We start from the raw sequence: 20112 nt of genomic DNA on the forward strand, positions 1-20112 counted from the left end.
TATAAGAAATTCAGATGGGGAGAATTTTGTAAGCTTCCCTATTTGAAAACTTATCCTCTTGTTTACCAAGAACTAATGTTAGAGTTTTCTATCAATCTACGTGAGGAAAGGTACTTTAATACTAGATGAAAGGCTAGAAAGGCTTAGAGATCAAAACTACAAGGCTGGAAAAGTTTATTAGATTGGATGGGATTGTGTTTAACAAAATGAAGGAACTAGATATACAAGGAAGGAAAAATATATTTTAAGAGGTGTCGCCCAAAGAAAAAGATAGCAACTGGTGATCTTCTTGAAGAAATGGAAGAAAATGTGATCACTTCAGGCTAGCACAGAATGAAGATGTTTCAGTAGTGATAAAAGACTGAGATAATGAAATTTATGACTGAGTCTTAATGGCAAGAATCCAAAATCTCAGCAATCAGGCAAAGATTCAAGTGCTTTCAGAACTTTCTCCAGAGACATGAATCACAGCTTCAAAGCTTGCAACTACCATTCTTTCAGAAGACTGAATTTAGTTACTAGGAGATAGCTCAGTCGGTAGAGCATGAGATCTCAGAGTTGTGCATTCGAGCCCCACGTTGGGCAAAAGATTCCTGCATTGCAGGAGGTTGGACTAGATGACCCCCACGGTCCCTTCCACCTCTACAATTCTATGATTCTAATGCTGTTTTCCATTCAAATCACACTGGTCAGATAACAGGTGCTTTTACCCCAGGAAAAGGCAAGTTCATTTTGGAACACAATGAACAACATTAATACTGAAATTTAAACGGAATCACTTAGCAAATGCTATATAGTAATATTAGAAGATAATAGGTGCTTATTACAGAGGTACATTTGAATGCATAGTTTAACATTTTCTCACCTTTGACTGAAATGTCTTACTCCTACATAATTCATATTTTAAAAAGTTGCTTTCCTTTTAAAAACAGTGTAACAAAGGACTTAATTTATCTATACAGCAGGGGTGGGGAACCTCGGGCCCAAGAGGCCAGATGTGGCCCTCCAGGCCTTTTCCTCTGCTTGGGACTCTCACTATACTGCCCCACAACATGAGGCCACTCCCCACTCAAGCCATGCTACTCACTAACGCTCTGGTACATGCTTGAGTGTTTTTGCATGGCTAGAATCTGTGCTTGAATGACAGCTATGACTCTTGCTTGCCTGCATGGGTAGCTGTAGTAACATCCAACTTTTGTGCTCCTGGAATGTGGCCTGCTGAGAGTCACATCCTTACATCTGCCCTCTTTAGGCTCTGGCTTCATTTACCACCAATATGTGGCTTCTGGAAGGTTCTCCGGCAAGGAATGTTGCCTTTGGGCTGCTTTACAGGAAAGAAACTACAACTTGTGTGACTTTTAGTGCCCATGGATTAGCATCAATATATTTGGTCACACATTTGCTTGCTAATAATTGTTATGTATGTGTACTGTTTCAACTCTCTTCATCAGGACCCGGTGCTTAATTAGGGTTTCAAGTCCTGACTTTTCTTCCCTTTTCTATATTCTGAAAATGAAGGTTTTTTGTGGTTTTTGTGGGGGTTTTTAAAAAAGACCAGCAGGTCAAAAAGCAAACAAGCAAGATAAAAATGCATTAGCATAAGCTTGCATCTTCTCTAGCGGCATATTGTTAATGGATTTCTGAGCAGCAAGGCTAAGAGGAAGTGAGGCGAAATGTTCTCGTCTAACCAGGCAGAGATTCTTAAGAAGCACCTTTATTAGAATACCAGAGCTCAGTGTCCTGGCAAAACATATACCATTCTGGCAATATTACATGCGGAGAAAATGCCAGGCTGGTCATAAAGACAGGATAACTGTACAATATTTCAAAATGTATTCCATAAAACACAGTCCTGAAATCAGCTGCTAATGGCAAGTCAGGAACTGTGACTAACTTATGAAGAAACTTTTTTCTATCATAATAGGATACAGTGTTTTAGTGCCTAGAATCTCATTTCCCTGGATAAGTGCAGAAGATTCCAAGGAGCAGTGCTGCTCTTTGATCCACTCCTGTTGCCAAGACTGCAAATACACAACAGTGGGGTGGGGGATGGGGAGTAAAAAACAAATGTAGGATGCTACACTGTATGTTAGTGCTTTGTGGAAAAATTAGTATTTTGCAAGTGCAAACTGTTCTTCCTCTTGTTAAGTCAGCAGGAATCTCCAAGCCTACCTATCACTATTTTACCCAATAAGGAATGTATTAAAAGAAAGATAGGGAACCTGTGACACTCCAATTGTTGATGGAATACAGCTGCCTCTCATCTGTTCCAACCAACACAGAGAATGGCCAGGGATGATGGGCATTGGGATCAAACATCTGGAAAGCCAAGGTACCCCACCCCTGATCTATAGCATGGTGGCAGTTCACTCACTCAGATAAGGAGTGTGCCACTAACAAGCATAAAACAACACAAATCTTGTGCATCTATTTCAATAATGGTGGAACTGGAAGCACTACAAACTCATACATTTTATTTCCAAATTCTTCACTCTGGGAGGTCAATAGCAAATCACACAAGGCAATTCCCAAGAGATGAAATGGGAAACCTCGGTCCCATTTTGTCTCAAATATGTCACAGTAATCACACTTTGGTCCAGCTCAGATATTTAGGAAGCTGACAGGAGGCTTCCCATGGTAGAATAATAGGTGTGCTGCCCTCCTTCCTTCCATGCATGAACCAGGTGTTCCACAAGGTTAATGAATTCATGTGATTCATTATCCTGAAAGCCAGGAAGATTGAGAATGTGTTGTCTTATGTAACTGGGTTTTGTGCACATGTAACACTGTAGGTGGGGTGGAGTGGAGAGTCTGTGCACCCACTCCTATACCAGCAAAGATGCACAGTAACCCAGACAGTGCTTGGACTAGACCTCCAGGAATGAGTGGAAGCTAAATGGCATGTCACTGAGCAGCCAAGACTTTAGATGCTTTAAGACCTTTGACCATAGTCTATCGCCACTTCATCTACATGCCACAATATTATTAACTCATTAACATTGATAAAGATATAAACTATCAGCAAGACAGGTTCAAAACAGGTTGTTTTGTGTTTTAAAAAAGGTATCAATAAAAAAGATCACATACTTGCACATTACAGCCACATATCACAGTAATAAAACATCACATTGCTAATGGTTGGACACGACCGTAATCTCTAGTTAAAAAAAGAAAAAAGAACAAAAAAGGCACAACTGCTTACAAAAATATGTGCAGGGGCCAGCAAATATTAACCCAATGTTGCCACTGAATAGAATTCCCATGCAAGGTGTCAGAAGCCAGCCAAGGAAAGCCTCTCTAATATGGACTGGCATTTTCTTCCATTCGCTAGTAGCTCACAATGCTTTTGAATCCATGTATCTGAAACCTTGTGGCTTTAAAAAACTTCCTCATCTTGGAAAGGGCTACCTGCCTCAGAAGCCATGTGTACTTGCACCAGAAAAAGGAACATATGTGGCTGGAAGATATGCCCAGAAACTATTTGTGGCAGCCCAAAAGCCAGCCCCATGCAAACCCATGGGTTGCTCTTGAAAGCCTTTGAACACCAGCCTCCACCCTTGCTTCCAAAATACATAACACAACACTTAGCCATACGTGAGTGAGGTGGCTCTCCCAGCACCGGGCCACAGGTCTTGCATGCTTTATTGCCAATTTTCTATGGCTCAGAGCAGATGCAAAGATCAGTTCAATGGAGACTTCTTGCTCGAGCCTCAGGCTGGATGGTCCCACGGATGCTACTGCTGCTGCTGCTGTCGCCACCTGGAATGTCGTGGGGATTAACAAGACCGTCTTGGCTCTTCAGCTGCTGATCAGGTTCATCTCCCTCCTCCCTTGCCAGGATGCCATTAGCCAACAGGGCAGGAGGCTCATCCTCATAGTCCTGGGGTGTGTTGAGCATTGGGGACTTGGAACAGACAGTTGATGCAGTAACCATTTTGGATAAGATGGAAACCTCATCTGGCCGCGGTCCCTCTAAGGGAGGCAACTTCTATATCAGAAGAAAGAATGAACTATGAGAATAAAAGCATTTTTGAGACCAGCATATGGAGCATCCTTGCTTTACAAATATCAGATCTTCTGGTGAAGCAGGTCGGAATGGAGGAAGGAAAGCACTTCAACACCTAGCTGATATTATGTACCTATTGGGTAACATCTTGGACTAACCCTAACTGGTCACAGTAAAATCGGCAGACAGCATTATTAAAGATAGAATTACAGAGCACTTGGAAGACAGCTGGTAAATCACCAAACCAAAACACAGCCCACAGTAAGCTTCACAAGTACTGTGGCTTTGCCGGCTGCCTAGGACTGCAAGGCACAGTTTGGGATAATTCCACACCTACCTTCCAGTGAAAAGTGCCTCCTTTTCCCCAATCTCAGTTGTATTGTGAAGGCCTGCATTGCAAGATTAGGTTTTCTTTTTCTGAACACGTATTTCATTGCTGTGCACTACTTACATTTTCCAAGTCAGTAGCAACACCCTCCAGCTCCACTTTCTGGCTGATGCAGCCAAGGAGATGATCCAATACACACTGTTTTGGGTGCATTCCTTTGTCAAAGCGGTTATACATGCCACACCAGAACCTCAAGGAAAGGGGGAGAGAAAAATAGAAACTAAGATCTGCGAAGGGGATGATGACGATGACGACAATGTAAGTGTGTTTCCTTATTACAGAAAGCGATCTGAAGTTTTTATAAGGTGTAATAACCCCCACCCTCCTCATGTTAAATAAACCTGATAGGAAGAGGTACACTTCAGAATTCAAAAGAGTTTTCAACATTTGATTGATTTAATATTTGTATGCAGCTCTTCCAATAACAGTGAACTCAAAGCATCTCACAATAACAAAGCATTAAACATTGGCAAACATTTCTCTCTGGGAAGGGGCTTCTTCACCCAGTAAAGCAGCACAATCCCAGGCAACAACTTTTTTCACAGTTCTGGCCACAAGGGAATTGTGTCCATGCCTTTTGATAGACAACACTGTGTACAACAGTATACACAATCAGTTATTTCTACTGGAATTGCTTCTAGTGAAGGATTTCAAACATGCGTTTTCCTTGTTTTGAGGTCAAGCAAAGCAATAAAATTATATTTTTTCCTTACAGCAGCCTTCCCCATCCTGGTTCCTTCCAGATGTTGTTGGACTATAACTCCCATCATTCCTGACTATTGGCTGTGATGCCTGGGGTTGATAGGAGTTGTAGCCCAAAACCTCTGAAGAGCACCAGGACTCGGGGAGGCAGCCTTAGTCTCTTCGTTTTCATTATGCAGTTACAAAATTAAAGCAGAATCAGCAATGGGACAACTCAAGAGTCAAGGCAGCAGCAAGGTTCCTTGTTTCCCTAATTACTTTCCGCCAATAAGCAACTTTTGTTGTTTAGTCATGTCCGACTCTTTGTGACCCCATGGACCAGAGCACGCCAGGCACTCCTGTCTTCCACTGCTTCCTGCAGTTTAGTCAAAGTCATGTTAGCAGCTAATAAGCAACTTACTGGAAACTAAATGGCAGTGTGTTCGGCCGGAGTTCCTTGTAAGCTGCAAATCCCTTATAGAGAGGGTTTCTGAACTCCTGCTTCTTCTGGAGAAGGAAAGGCCACAGGGAATGAGTCTTCTCAAGGATTCTAGGAAATAAAAAGTGAGTGATTACAGTAGCCAGTTTTTGATGATAGGAGATATAAACAAAAGGATCTAGTGAAGCAGAAGGGTGCTATATAGGGAGAGAACTGCTGCAATTCAGCCAATCATGGGAAAGAACTAAAAGTGACATAAAACATGCTGCTGCCACCAAAAATGGCAGCCCGGTGTCAAGTTCCTGCATCCCTACCATAAAACATCCCTTTCAATCTTCCTGTCACCGTTACATTGTACACTTTCCCATCTGCAGTAGAACGAGGGAGGTGAAATGAGCGGTGTGGTAAGATCAGGACACAGGTTAGTTTCTTGGCATATTACAGAAGGATATTACAGGGGTACCACATTCAATGGCAGGCCCAAATTCTTTGTCATCTGTAACTCCATCCATATACGGTCCCCCTTTACAGGTCTGGGATAGCAGTTCATAGGAGGCAAGACACACCATTGGGGTCTAGTGTCAGCTGCCCTCTTATCTTCTTGAGCTTCCTGCAAATCCTGAAGGTTCACATGGAGTTCCAAGAACACACCTCAGGCTGCTTCTGTGCGGGAGAACATTATGCAAATACCCTGCTGGATGAAACCAAAGGTCCATCTAGTCCAGCATAATGCTCACCACAGTGGCCAAACAGATTCCTCAGTGAAGCTCACAAGCAGGACATAAGGGCAATAGCACTTTTCCTGCTATTACCTACTGCCCAGCAACTGCCTCTGAACATGGAGGTTCCATACAGCCATCAACTTCTCTCTTATAGATTTGTTTAACCCCCTTTAATGCCATCTCTAAAATACTTTCTGACTCAACGGGACAATGCATTTAAGAAACACATACACATTTGCAGGGGCCTCAACTATTGTTTTTAGAGCATTACAGTGGTACCTCGGGTTAAGCACTTAATTCGTTCCAGAGGTCCGTTCTTAACCTGAAACTGTTCTTAACCTGAACCACTTTAGCTAATGTGGCCTCCCACTGCTGCTGCGCTGCCGGAGCACAATTTCTGTCTCATCCTGAAGCAAAGTTCTTAACCTGAAGCACTATTTCTGGGTTAGCGGAGTCTGTAACCTGAAGCGTATGTAACTCGAGGGAGCACTGTACTCTCCAGAGTTCAGGTGGGTTTAGGGAAATTATTCCTTCATTTTAATAGTCAGGGAACAAAGGAGAAAATACTGAATTTTGCCGGCTGGAAATGCCAACTCACTTCATATCTTCCCGGTCCTTGTGACAGGTCCCCAGGAAATTGCCGAACTGGCAGGAATAGACGTGATCGTGAATTTCAAGAAGACACCGCTCATTAAAATCAAATGCACAAGGAAACTGTTGCATGAGCTGCCAGGTACATTCAATAAACTGGGTGAAGACAGGAGACACTTCCTTGGGGTCCCCTTCTAGATGGCCACACCTGGAGAGACAGAAAAGTTTGAGGGTATCATCATAAGCATTGCTGAAGGAAGACAATAGATGTTTAACCTTCAGTAGATCCTCATCCTTCACCAAAGAATCTGGTCAGAGGTGTGGAGAATTCAGTTATCCTTCACAAAACTTCTACTGTAATTTTAGCTGGGAGTAGGGAAAAGACACATTTTTAGGACCTCAAGGAGAGAATCAAGAAAGGGGATTATCTGGTGGAGAAGTAGCAGGAATAAACACTCTGGAGAGATTATTCTGATAGACCAGCTGACCTTATGATTATTGGTAAGGAGGTCTGGGCTTATCTGATGACTAGACAGAAGTTCAACCTGTAAAATTATGTGTGCCAGTTTGAACTCCCTGAAGGAAAGGCACAATATCAAAGTACTATTATGGTGCCTTGGATGATTATAGCAATATCACTGAATATTCTGTAACAACTAAGATGTTAGTAGGATTTTCTATGGTGACGTTCATGCAACAAGTTTTGGCTTAGCGCAGAGCTGGCATGGAGGAACTGGGTGAGAAGTGAATGATCTTCCAGGGTTCTAAATTGTGTGAGGAAACTTTGTGGATAGAAACATTTTCAAAGCATTTTATTGGTTCTTATATTTTATCTCATCTATATTGTTGTACACTACCCTGATATTTTATGATGGGGTGGTGTGTGTATGTGCATGCGTACAGGCAACTCCCCACTTGCACACGATCAGCATGCGTGTGACTGACTTGCGCATTGTTTCTGGTAAGAAAAGGGGGCAAGGCGGGGACAGAACAGGCTGGAACTTGTTTGTGCATGTTCTGATGATGTGTGCAGTGACCAGGAGCAAAATCCCTCAGTAAGTGGGGGACTCCCATGTGTGTGTGTGTGTTTGTGTGTGTGTGTGTGTGTGTGTACACACACCACCCCTGCTTGATAAGGTTATGCTTGGGGATGGGCCACAACCCAGTTTTAGAGCATCTGCCTTGCATGCAAAAGGTCTCATTTTCAATCTCTGTTGTCTCAAGGTAGGCCTTAAAAAGGCCCCGTGTGCTGTCCTGTGTAAATAATACTGAGCTAGATGAACCAACCATCTGACTTAGAAAAAAGCAGCCTCCTACATCCCTAACTGGTGAGGGGTTTAGAGAAGCTGCACAACCTCAAAGGCAGGACTGAGTGTAAAAAAAGTAGTCCTTTGCAGCCAAGCAACGCTGGATGGGAGAACGCTTAGAGAAGTTTGTCTTATCTGTGGAATTTCTTAGCACAAGTCCTTATCTTTCCTTGTACCAGTTCCACTCTAAGGAGTTCATCAGGTGCTATGCAGAGTTTCTCTCTCTGCATTGTATCCTCACAACAATTCTGTGAAGTAGGTTAGGCTGAAAGCTAGTGGTTCAAAGTCACCCAATGAGCTTCAGTGCTTAGTAGGGATATAAATGTTGATGTCCCTAGTCATACTACAGCCCCTTAACCACATTGTAACATCAATGGAAAGCACTTGGCCAAGAAGGGCATATACAAGAAGGATCCTCTTTCCAGACATTCTAATCTTAGCACACAATTTGGATTTTACCTGTGTGAGAACTTGTGGCCCATTGCAATCCATTCCTTTTCTATCAGGACCTTTAATGATAAATTAGAGACAGAAATTAAATTACAAAGTGGCTTACAAAGAAAAATAAGTGGCACCGTTCAGGGCAGCACATCAGGACTTACTTTGGGCTAAACAAGTGTAAGACCAGGCTGTCAGGTCCATCAGAAAAACCAACTGTGCCTAGACACCGTCCATTTGATCTTTCAGTGTGGCAGCACCTATACTCTGGAACTCTGCCCATTAACATTAGGAAGGTGTCCTTACTGTACTGTTTATAGCACCTGCTAAAACCTTTTCTGTTTAGGCAAGCCTACTACAATATGTAAAGCTGACATGTAATATTATTTTATAATGTATATTTAACTGATGTTTTATTAATATTTTGGGTTTCTGTTTTACAGTAATAGGTTTTTAACTCTGGTTTGCATTTTATTTATTTATTTAAATATTATTATTATTATTATTATTATTATTATTATTATTATTATTATTATTATTATTAATAATAATATACCACCCTATACCCTGGGCTTTCAGGGTGGTTCACAGAATAAAATCAAGATATAAAACTATAAAATACATAATAAAAATAACCACTCAATAGCACCCCCCCAAAAAAAACACGTCTTTAAAAGAGCATAGGATGTAAATCAGATATTGTATATTTTATGTAAACTGCTTAGAGGGGTGGTTTTTTAAAAATAATAATCAAGAACTATGCAGATAAATACATTTTAAAAAACTATCTGGAGCAGGAATTGGGCAAATTTTAACCCAATGAGGCTCTGAAGCAGGAAGAGGGAAAAGAAATCCTCAGCCCACATTTTTCAGTAACTGAAGACCCCACTCCCTTTTCCTGAGAGTACTGGGACAGGGCTTAAGTGTGCTCTCACTGTGTTCTGCAGTCCATTTCAAATGCTGCAAGTCATTCTTAATAAGGCAAGATAGTGAACAGCAGCAGCAATAAGCTCAAGCCTCAGTGCAGGAGCCACCTCAATGCTCTCCCCAATATTGCTCAGATATAAACAAATTACACTAACACAAGTCAATCTGAAGTTCTTTCACTTAAGATTTCTAAAGGTTCTCCTCCCTTCTAAATACAGAGAAAGCTTAAGATTTTTTTTTGGGGGGGGGCTAGAAATCATACCTGCTGGGGGAGGAATGGCTATGAAAGCTATGAAGAATGGAGAAGAGGGTCTCATTGTTAGCACTGGGACCCTCTTCTCCATCCATGGGAGCTAATTTTCCGCAGGAGTTGGGATGGGGAGAAGCGGGAAATGGTAGCTACTACGAAAGCAACAGCGTGACGTAAAACAACAGAAGCCAAAAAGGTAGCTAATTGTTCCTCTTGCACTGTGAATAAATGTCCTGATTTTATTATACCATTGGTGTATATCTAATTAACTTGGAAAAGGGTCCAGTGCAGCAATGACAGCAAACAGCAGCATGAAGCCTAGCATCAATAAATAAAGATGCAGTCAGTTCAAAGATCTTCATCGTTAATTGTATCTCTCTACTACCCGAAAAGTAGTTGCTTGATAACCTTTGGAATATTATAGCAATTTCAGTTCTTTGTTAAATCATGAAGCTCTTGCCAAATGCAGGTCGTTTCAGGGCAAGATCAGAACATCAAGAATTCTGAACATCAGCGTCATGGAGATGCTTTAATAGGGTGAGCATTGTGTGCAAAATAGCTCTAAGTGCCTGGCTATACATGAGGAATGAGGCAGTATAATTCTGAACTATACCACATCATGTATGTGTCATATTCTTGAATGCACTCCCACTCCACAGAAAGCTTATAGCATGTAATAAACAAGCACTTCACCATGAGAGATTTTAACACAGCCCTTTCTCTAATGTACTAGTGTGCTATAGGATTTTTTTATATATAGGGGAGGGGGAAGAATGAATAACTCCACCTTCAGACTGATGTGGTATAGCCCAGAATTCTACTACCTCGTTCTGTGCAAGGGAAGGAGCAGCCTATTAAAGGACCGTTAATATAGCCAAGTGGACGCAGGTGGCGCTGTGGGTTAAAGCCTCAGCGCGTAGGACTTGCCGATCGAAAGGTCGGCGGTTCGAATCCCTGCGGCGGGGTGTGCTCCCGCTGCTCGGTCCCAGCGCCTGCCAACCTAGCAGTTCGAAAGCACCTCCAGGTGCAAGTAGATAAATAGGGACCGCTTACCAGCGGGAAGGTAAACGGCGTTTCTGTGTGCGGCTCTGGCTCGCCAGAGCAGCGATGTCACGCTGGCCACGTGACCCGGAAGTGTCTTTGGACAGCGCTGGCCCCTGGCCTCTTAAGTGAGATGGGCGCACAACCCCAGAGTCTGTCAAGACTGGCCCGTACGGGCAGGGGTACCTTTACCTTTACCTTTAATATAGCCAAGTAACATTTATCAGATCTCTTACAATATTTTCCTCTGCAGGAGGGCTTCTAGAAAGATGCCCAAGGAAGAAATGCATGTGGAGACACAGTAGAACTGAAAAATCATCATTTTCCTTCCCACAAGTGATTTTTGCATTCAAAAGCAACACCGCCACACACTTAGATTTCCAATTCTAAGACAAGCATTTCTGCATGATATGGGATTGCTCCAGCAGCCCTCCCATGGAAGAAACAGACAACATACACAGATGCATGACTCATCTCCTCGAAGACCAATTTATGTCAACCTCAGAGTGACATAAAAACCGAAAAACCATTTAGAATCATGAAATGCCTCCAGTGAGTCTTTTTTAAGTGCCTGGAAGCATTCTGAGGTACACCTTGGGATCAGATTATGCAGTGCCGCACATACGCTTGTATCTTTAATTATATGAAATGCTTGTTGGCAACGCTGTGCTTATACAATGAGCATATGAATCTCTAATGTAGGACAGACCACGTCAACTTAGAATCCTGGCTGTGTGTAGCCCATGATATGGAAATTCAGCAACACATTCCAATATTTAATATCGTTCTTTTCGTTCAAAATAAATCTACCCTCTAATAAAGCCACACAAATATGAATTTGAATCTGATAGCCAATATGTAATAAAATCTCTGAAGCCAGAATTAGTCATATTTCTGTCATCCATTGTGCTGTTTATTTTTAGACTGCAAACCTGCATTCACTGTGGTGTGTGTGTTTTCAAAATTAGCATTTTAACTGCCTAATAAGTGTAAGGAAGCTTTAAAAATAATGCTGGTTGTGATTTAACATACAGGGCATTTTGCACCGTAATTCTTCAGCATTTTGCACAGTAATTCTTTCCTTACTATGTCGAGTAGCAGTAGCAGATATAAGGCAGACATAAGTTGATGCATATACTGTATTTTTCGCCCTATAGGATGCACTTTTTCCCCTCCAAAAATGAAAGGGAAATGTGGTTGTGTCCTATGGGGCGAATACAGGCTTTCGCTGAAGCCTGGAGAGCGAGAGGCTCTCGCTCTCCAGGCTTCAGGAAGCTCTGCGCAACCGTCCGGAGCCCAGCGCCAAGCCGTGCCGGCCTCCGGAAGGTCGCACAGAGCTGCCTGCATTCCGAAGCCTCGGGCACGCTGAAGAGCGCGCCTGGGCTTTGCACAGCTGTCCGCAAGCCTGGGGAGACCGGCGCGGCTCCCTAGGCTTGCGGATAGCAGGCTGTTCTGGGGGCTGGGGTCGGGGGAAGCTCGGGCTTCCCCCGCGCCAGCCCCGTGCCTGGGGAGAAATAATTTTTTTTCTTTATTCCCCCCCCCCAAAAAAAACCCTAGGTGCGTCCTATAGGGCGGTGCGTCCTATGGGGCGAAAAATACGGTAGTTGCTAACTTTGTTTACTTTATAATCCTAAAAGGCAGCTTACATTACAGGAATTTGAAATCACAAGTCCCCCAGCACAGTTCCTCTAGAAGGGTTTAAGCCTTTTTCCTCAGTGGATTATAAAGCTGTAGCATTCAAAAAGTATCTTGTTGTAAAAACTGGGGAGTAAACCCAAAGAGTGCTAATAAGCAACCTAGTACAACCCTTCACTTCAGTTCTCAAAGAATGCTAATAAATGAAACAATTTCAGTATCAGCTATCATTCTTGGTTAAAACTGAAAGGGAGAGAAACAATTCATTATGGTGGTCTATCACACATACCCTCAGACTGAATAAAGACAAACATTTATGCAGAAGTTTAACTGCAAGAATAGATGGCTTTAATTATAAAATATGTATGAGCTGTATGAAATAAGGGAGAGCCTCCCCCACAACTCACATTAGTCTTTACTTCAAGTCTTATTAGACTGATGTTGTGTTCATATGTGCACAGAGAAAAATGCCCTGCAAGTTCAAAGTATGAAATAGTGACATTGATACATACTACTGCAGTAAAAGTACAGCCCTGCCCAGTGGAACGGCTTTGCCTCCCATCTGCTTAGCTGTGGAAGAAGGAGAGTAGGCACAACTGCACATCACTGCCTGGCCCATAAGCATTCTGTTAGCTGGTACCAGGAACTGCAGCTGCCCATGCCATAACTTGCCTGCTCACCTTCACTCAGTGCTCCTGAAGACAGTTCAAGAATGTCTTATGCAAATTAGGGTAAATTTGCAAAAGATGATTTGCACTGGATTTCATTTTGGATCAGAACATTTTCTGATGCCCTAGAGAGTGTTCTAATTTAGTTTGTTTATTTTACATGTTTTCAGTAAACAAAGCTAAAACCTTTGAAGTTGTCAAGCTTGACTAATACTGTATTTGCAATCGCTATTCATTAACTTAATTAACTTATGAAACAGAAAAAATCTGTAGAGACATAAAGCACCCCAAAAAAAATTCCATCCCACATCACTGCTTGAAAATACAGTGGTACCTCAGGTTAAAAACTTAATTTGTTCTGGAGGTCCATTCTTAACCTGAAACTGTTCTTAACCTGAGGTACCACTTTAGCTAATGGGGTCTCCTGCTGCTGCTGCACTGCCAGAGCATGATTTCTGTTTTCATCCTGAAGCAAAGTTCTTAACCCGAGGTACTATTTCTGGGTTAGCGGAGTCTGAAACCTGAAGCGTATGTAACCCAAGGTACCACTGTATATAAAGAAGTCAAGGGGCATGTCATATATATCAGAATCCCCCAGTCCCACCACTGTTCAAATTAATTAGATTTGTCATGTGCAACTGCACCATGACTTCTCCAAATCACAAGCATTCAACAGAAGAAATCAGATGCTTTAATTAGGATTTGTTTACACATAGACCAATTCTAACCATTTACATGAATCGACCATATGGTTTAAAAACAAAAAAGCAAAGATAGATCTTCTCCTGCTCTTACCATAAATCCCTTAAAGGTCCGATAAAAGGGGTCCAAGAGGAGGCTGGCCACAGAGCAGACCTGGGCAGTGCGATCCCAGCCATCAGAGCAGTGCACTAGGACAGTGGCACCTTCATCTTTCACTGCCTATGACAGGTGAGATGGCACACACAAATAAAAACATACCATATAAACCTCCTGAACATTTCACAGTAAAACATTTTGACTGCTGCTTTAAATAAAATGCTGGGTTACATGATACCAATATGGAGAGAAGGCCAAACAATGAACTATGAAGCAGGTGGATCCTAGAGGACAGATGGGGAACCTGTGATCCTTCGTACTGGACTACAACTACCATCATCCCTGACTGTGGGCCATGCTGACTGGTGCTGATGTGAGTTGGGAGTTCAGCAACACATGACCCCCTCCAACATCCCCCATTTAAGTAGGTGGCCCTCCATTTGTTTTTAATAGCCTGGATATGAAAAAACAAACCTATGATTTCCCCTCTATGGTTCTTGCCATCAAGGACTTTAACGATCTGTTAGTTTTTTCTGCTGCCCTTAAGAGTGCCCCAACACTGAACAACTTCCTAATCAAGCTGAATAGTGGAACTGCCTCCTCTTAAGCACACTGAAGTGCCAATTCCATCTAAAAGTCATGGAACTATGACAGGTTTAACACAGAAGACCTACTTTCCCTAGTGTTCATTCAAGATCTGCCTCGCCCAAGCACAGCCCAAGCAATAAAGCTTTCACTCCTGCTCTGCCATTTCTCTGATGACGGATATCTTTGGAAATTCAGAGGTGGGCCTTACCTTAGCAAGAAAGACACCAGCATCCATTACAGCTTTAATGTGCCGTAACCAGCCAGAGTTCTCTAAGCCAGTAAGGAAATCACTCATTGAAGGAGATTTCGTTTCACACACTAAAGGAACAAAAGCGGAAGGTATGATAAACATACAACTGTCTCTATCATTATGGAAGTTTCTTCCAAGCATTGAGAAATCGTTTGTGTGAAGGCCACTCAGAAATTGCTACCCAATATAAATTCCTCCTTCAAGTAGTCAGAAACTAGGGAGTCTTTCAGCCACGCACCTTGCAAAAGGCTGATTTAAAAGGCATGTTAACTGAGAAGCAAAAATTGTGTTTTTAATAATCTCTTGGGAGCCACTCACAAGTGGCTGGGGCAACCCAGTCAGCTGGGTGGTATATAAATAAAATAATAATTACTATTATTATTATTATCAGGTTATGTGCTTCGCTTAAAAAAAAAATATTGCAGATTCCTAAACTTCATTCAAGCTTGGATTCCAGGGCAGTGTGCATAAAAAATCTAAATATCAATACAATATTAAAACAATAAAATGAGATGGGAATAAAATCTGAGGAATATTAATCCAAAACAAAGTGGCAAAAGGAGTACACACCATTCGTCCCTTCTGTGGGAGGGTATGCCAAATCCAGGGCAAAACCACCAAGAAGGCCCTATCCTTTGCAGATGCATAATGCATCTCTCCAAGAGATGGAACTCATGGATATGAAAACCTTAATGCTTGGGCAGGCTGGAATGGAAAGAGGCACTCCATCACTGCTATGTACCAAAGGTGAAAAGCCTTTGGGGCATCCAGTCACCTCACATGGTATCCTCCAAAGTGGAAACACAAACTTGTGTGCAACAAAGTGCCATCAGGTACCATTCTGATTCAGCTGGCAGCTTGTGAGAAGTGACAGAAAGCCAGCTTATTCACCCTGCAGGATCAGATTTCCCTTGGTGATATGACTGGGGAGAATCCTGCCTCCAAACAGCTTGGCCAGGAATGATTTGACCCTCCTCCTCCATATAAAGAAGTTGGTCACTTCTGATTTCACAAGGAGGACTCTGAACTCTGCAGCTCAAATAGTTCAAACCCTCCTTTCTCAATGTGCTTTAAAATTAAAATGCAGGTGTTTATCCCCCACCAGCTTTCATCTCTCTAAATATTGCTTTTTAGAGCAAGCTGTAACACCAGCAAGCCGCTTCAGCAAGCCGGGAGAGCTGCCAGGTTATTTACTCTCCTAATCTCTTGCCTGTCCCACACCTGCAGAGTACACAGGCTCCTGTGTCTACAATAATTGCCTGTCTTACAGCAACGTAGCTCAACAGGTGATCATCGCAAGTGGCCAGCCAAAATAAAAAAACCAAACGCACCTTCCAGTAGCTTCTGCAGGCTGCTCCTCATAACATGGATGTTTTCGATACCAATGAATTTAAAACGAATGTTGTCGTAGTTATCAACATTCTCATAACCCTTTCCAGCAGCTCGGTTGGCCATGGCATTCAGCTGGAAAAATTGGGTAGCAAAAAATGATTATGCACAGCCCTTTCTGATACATACACACCCACTGGCCCTCTTTAGCATTATTTGAAAAAGTAACTTAAAAAGTGGAATTCTTCCTATATACAGTGTGGTGTCTCACAAAAATTTCTAAGACAGAAAGTAGAACATTATCAGAACTGCAAGGCTACAATCCTACCATAATGTTCTCCTCTTTCCCCTAGGGATGCTAAGTATTAAATGATGCATCATTGTCAGTATTTTTTGTCACCTGCTGCAAGTAGCAGCCAGTTAAGGAGAGATAAATCTGCCTTCCCTGACCTGGTGCCTTCCATATGCCTTGGACCATAACTCCCATTGTGCAGGCTAGGGTTAATGGGAGTTTCTGCCCAAAACATCTGGAGAGCATCAAGTTGCAGAAGGCTGATTTAAAAGGCATACTAACTGAGTAGCAAATATAAAGTGACTGGCAGATCCTTTTGTGCATGTGTGAGAAGCATCAGTAGTGTCAAGAGCTGGTAACACTTTTTCTGCTGACGGCCACATTCCCTTGCGGATAATCTGTTGTGGGAGGTACATGCAGTGGTGGGCTGTGAAGAACAAAATGTGAGCAGGTCACACTCTTCTCTATCTTTTTGCCAACCTCTTTCCTCTCCTTTCCCTTCTTCTTACCACCTGCAAGAAGTTAGCCCAAGGTCCACATGAAGCAGTCCAAGGACTATGTAAGGCCCACCCATGAAACTAGGAAAAGGATGTCATGATTCTCCTCCCTAGCAGAATCCCTTTATGGCCACACTGTGTTTAGGCAATGTCAAAGTCAGAGTTGTTGACCACACAAGTGCCCCCAGATCCCATGAAGTGATACCTTTGGCCTTGTGTCTACAACATACATGAAGGGACTTCCTGGATTGGCTTCCCTAAGTGCTTGCAGCAGCTGTTCATCCTCTGGGCAACGAGCACTTAACCCAGACAAGGGCTGACTACAACGGCATATTGCAGCCTGAAAGACACAAGAGTATGTCACGTGTAGCAGGTAAGAAGTTCTCCAGCACAGAATTGTGCAGTAAGGCACCTGCTTTTCTCCACCCACAACTTGCAGATAGAAGCAGCAGTGTATTAAGCAATTGCCTTGGTCTACCAACATGCATAAATATTATGAGAGAAACTTTTATTGTGGGGAGGGAAACCAACTTATTTTTTAACAGCTGTTTGAAGTTTATCTGGCCTGCCAATGTTTAGGAGGGTTAGGAGAAACAGCTTTAATTCCAAGAATACCTCCTTTAGGATGAGACAGTGCCTTTTGTGAAATGAGATCATCACCCTCATATCCATTTACTTTTGATCATCATTCTTCTCCCAAACCAGTGACAATGCTGAGTAACCAGAATACTGGCATGAAAACGCATATACCACCAACCAAGGGAAGTTCCCCCAAAATGCAGTAACAAAATAATTCTGTCCATACTTGAACATAGGGCACTGCAAGGACAGCAAAGTTAAAAGCTAAATGCTCAGCATTTTATTCCACAATGAGAACCAGTGCCATTTAAATCAGGCCAACAATGAATAAAAGAGGGTTCTCTGTTGCAAGCTATTTCCTGTTTCAAAAAGCTGAGATTAGCAGAGTTGAAATATAATTAGCTGAACATTGCCCAACATAACCAGATCTGTAGTTTTCAAGAAGAAAAATGCTGTTCTGAATTGATCTGAATGAAGTGTTGCCACTAAGTTCTGTGCAAAATGGAACTGGGTAAAAGAGTTCCAGGTGAGACCAAGAGGAGAAACTTACTGCTGTCCATGGGGTTTCCCATAAAGAAATTCTGGCAAGGCCCCCACTGAGTCACCACAAGGCCAGAGCCAAGGCATCTGTGTGCACTGAAGACTTCACCAACACTTGCAGGCTGAGGTGTGTATAGCCAGGAGCTGGTTCTCCCCATCAGTCCTGCATTGTCTCCCTAGGACAATGTGGGGTGTGTATGGAAAAGGAGACACCAAAAAATTGCTGTACATGCCTCAGTCAGCCAAGAGCGAATAGTCATCAGGAGCCAGTAGTTGCTGAACCATCTAACTTTACTCATTTCACCTCCACATCCCCTCCACAAATTGTGGATGAAACAACACTGGAAAATCACAATTCCGGGCTCCTGATTTTAGGAGTCCAGTTTAAAACTGTAATAATATTTAATTTTAAGAAGCTGCTTTTCCTCATCTCTTCTCTAAATGAAATTCTGAAAAAGAACATCTAGTCAATTTAGGAGGGGCCCCCCAAAACTGGGCAAAATAATTTTGGCCATGCTATGTCGTAAAGTGACAAATCATGGCCAAAATTATTTTGCCCAGCCACTTCTGTAAAATGTTGCCAAGAAGTCATATGGTATGGTAGATGAAGAGAGAAGACATGAGCAATATTTACATGTGTTTAAAATGTAAAGCTAAAATACTTTCAAGGTAGCAATTTCAGTACAAGAAGACAAGATTGCCCTCTGCATCAATAAGCATTGTCTAAGGCTTGATCTATCCTAGCGGTGGGGAACCTGTGGCCCTCTGCATGTTGCTGGACTTCGGCTCCAAATATTGATACTGATCAAGGAAGGTGGGACCTGTTGTCCAGTAATGTCTGGAGAGCCATTGGTTCCCCACCCCTAGTCTACACATACAGCACAATCAGGTTGAGTCCCGAGGAAGATGACGGGATTGACTATGGAGGAAGACCAAAACCCCATGAAAAGCAGAGCATGTGTTACTAACATTATTCTCTTTGTAGAAGTAGGAAAGTGCTGGTATCCGACCCCGGCTTCGAAACTTTGAGCTCCCCAGCACCGTTGCCCTAGTAGCTGCTTTAGGCACCACTAGATCTGGAGAGTATGTGCTGCAAACCTAAGATACAAAAAGAAACTCAACATTGATATTAAAGCTAAGTCAGCTGCAAATGTGTTAAGGTGTTTAGCAGTATTTATTCAGAATCAGCAGGAGTAAGATACTATTGCTACAAGCAAGCAAGCACGCACCAAACACTCATTCTAAATTGCTCTGACTGACAGAACGCACGGCATTACTGTTCGTTATGATCTAGAAGAGAGGGACCCTTCTTCAAGTTCCCTGGACATGTAAGGTCAGTTTGATTAACAAGTCAGACCTTTTCAGTTGTAGTTTCACTGTTGTACAATTCCCCAGGGAAAGCTCACCAAAGCCCAACAGTAACTGTTTTCAGATGTGTTACAGGACCCTTTTATGTGTGGTTTGTTTCAACAGTTTTTTATAGAATGCAAGGCTAGAGAGAAGAGCAGGTTTTCTCCCTGACCTTGTACTGACCTTGTCTCATAGATTATTATCTCCTTAATACACCTTATTGCAATGTAGCAATACAAAAGCTTGTATCCCAAAACAAGTGATGCATAATTAGTTCAGTTTTATCCTTCCTTAACATATCCAGCCTTATTTTATAAAATTATGGGCCTTTTCCAAATGGCTTTCCAGCCTCTAGAGCCCCATCCATGGGATGTCCAAATCACTTAAGACATACTTAACCAAGTTAAGAGTAAAGGGAAAATAGAAGGGGTTTTAGGGTTGGTTTTCTTTTTTGAGATTCTTTGTCTGCTGCCCCCAGAAATCAAAGGTTCCACCTCTGTACTTTCAGCATTCAGCTTCATTCTATTGGCCCACATCCATTCCATCACTGCCTCCAAGCACTGGTCTAACACCTCACCCGCCTCTCCTGATCCAAAGGGAACAAAGAGATAAAGCTTGGTGTCATCTGCATATTGATGACGTGTCACTCCAAATCTCATGACATCAGCTCCCAGAAAATTCAAATAGATGTTAAATGACAACAACAACAAAAACAACAACAACAATTTTATTATTAATACCACGCCCATCTGGCTAGGTTTCCCCAGGCACTCTGGGCAGCTTCCAACTGAATATT

General features: G+C 42.5%; 1 protein-coding gene across 1 annotated transcript in view; it reads right to left on the reverse strand.

The window, feature by feature from the left end:
- Positions 1-1495: 1495 nt before the first annotated feature.
- The window catches only part of MTMR8 (myotubularin related protein 8), a 34826-nt gene continuing 16209 nt past the window's right edge, over positions 1496-20112 (reverse strand). The window contains exons 5-14 of the mRNA XM_083722279.1: positions 18936-19064; positions 17053-17187; positions 16061-16193; positions 14688-14797; positions 13889-14014; positions 8594-8643; positions 6835-7035; positions 5497-5625; positions 4458-4584; positions 1496-3988 (exon numbers count right to left, since the gene is read on the reverse strand). Coding sequence (XP_083578405.1) covers positions 3686-3988; positions 4458-4584; positions 5497-5625; positions 6835-7035; positions 8594-8643; positions 13889-14014; positions 14688-14797; positions 16061-16193; positions 17053-17187; positions 18936-19064 — 1443 coding nt within the window. The 3' untranslated portion in view covers positions 1496-3685. The remainder of the gene's footprint in view (positions 3989-4457; positions 4585-5496; positions 5626-6834; positions 7036-8593; positions 8644-13888; positions 14015-14687; positions 14798-16060; positions 16194-17052; positions 17188-18935; positions 19065-20112) is intronic.

This window comes from Podarcis gaigeae, assembly GCF_964106915.1.
Source record: "Podarcis gaigeae genome assembly, chromosome: Z".
NCBI lineage: Eukaryota > Metazoa > Chordata > Lepidosauria > Squamata > Lacertidae > Podarcis > Podarcis gaigeae.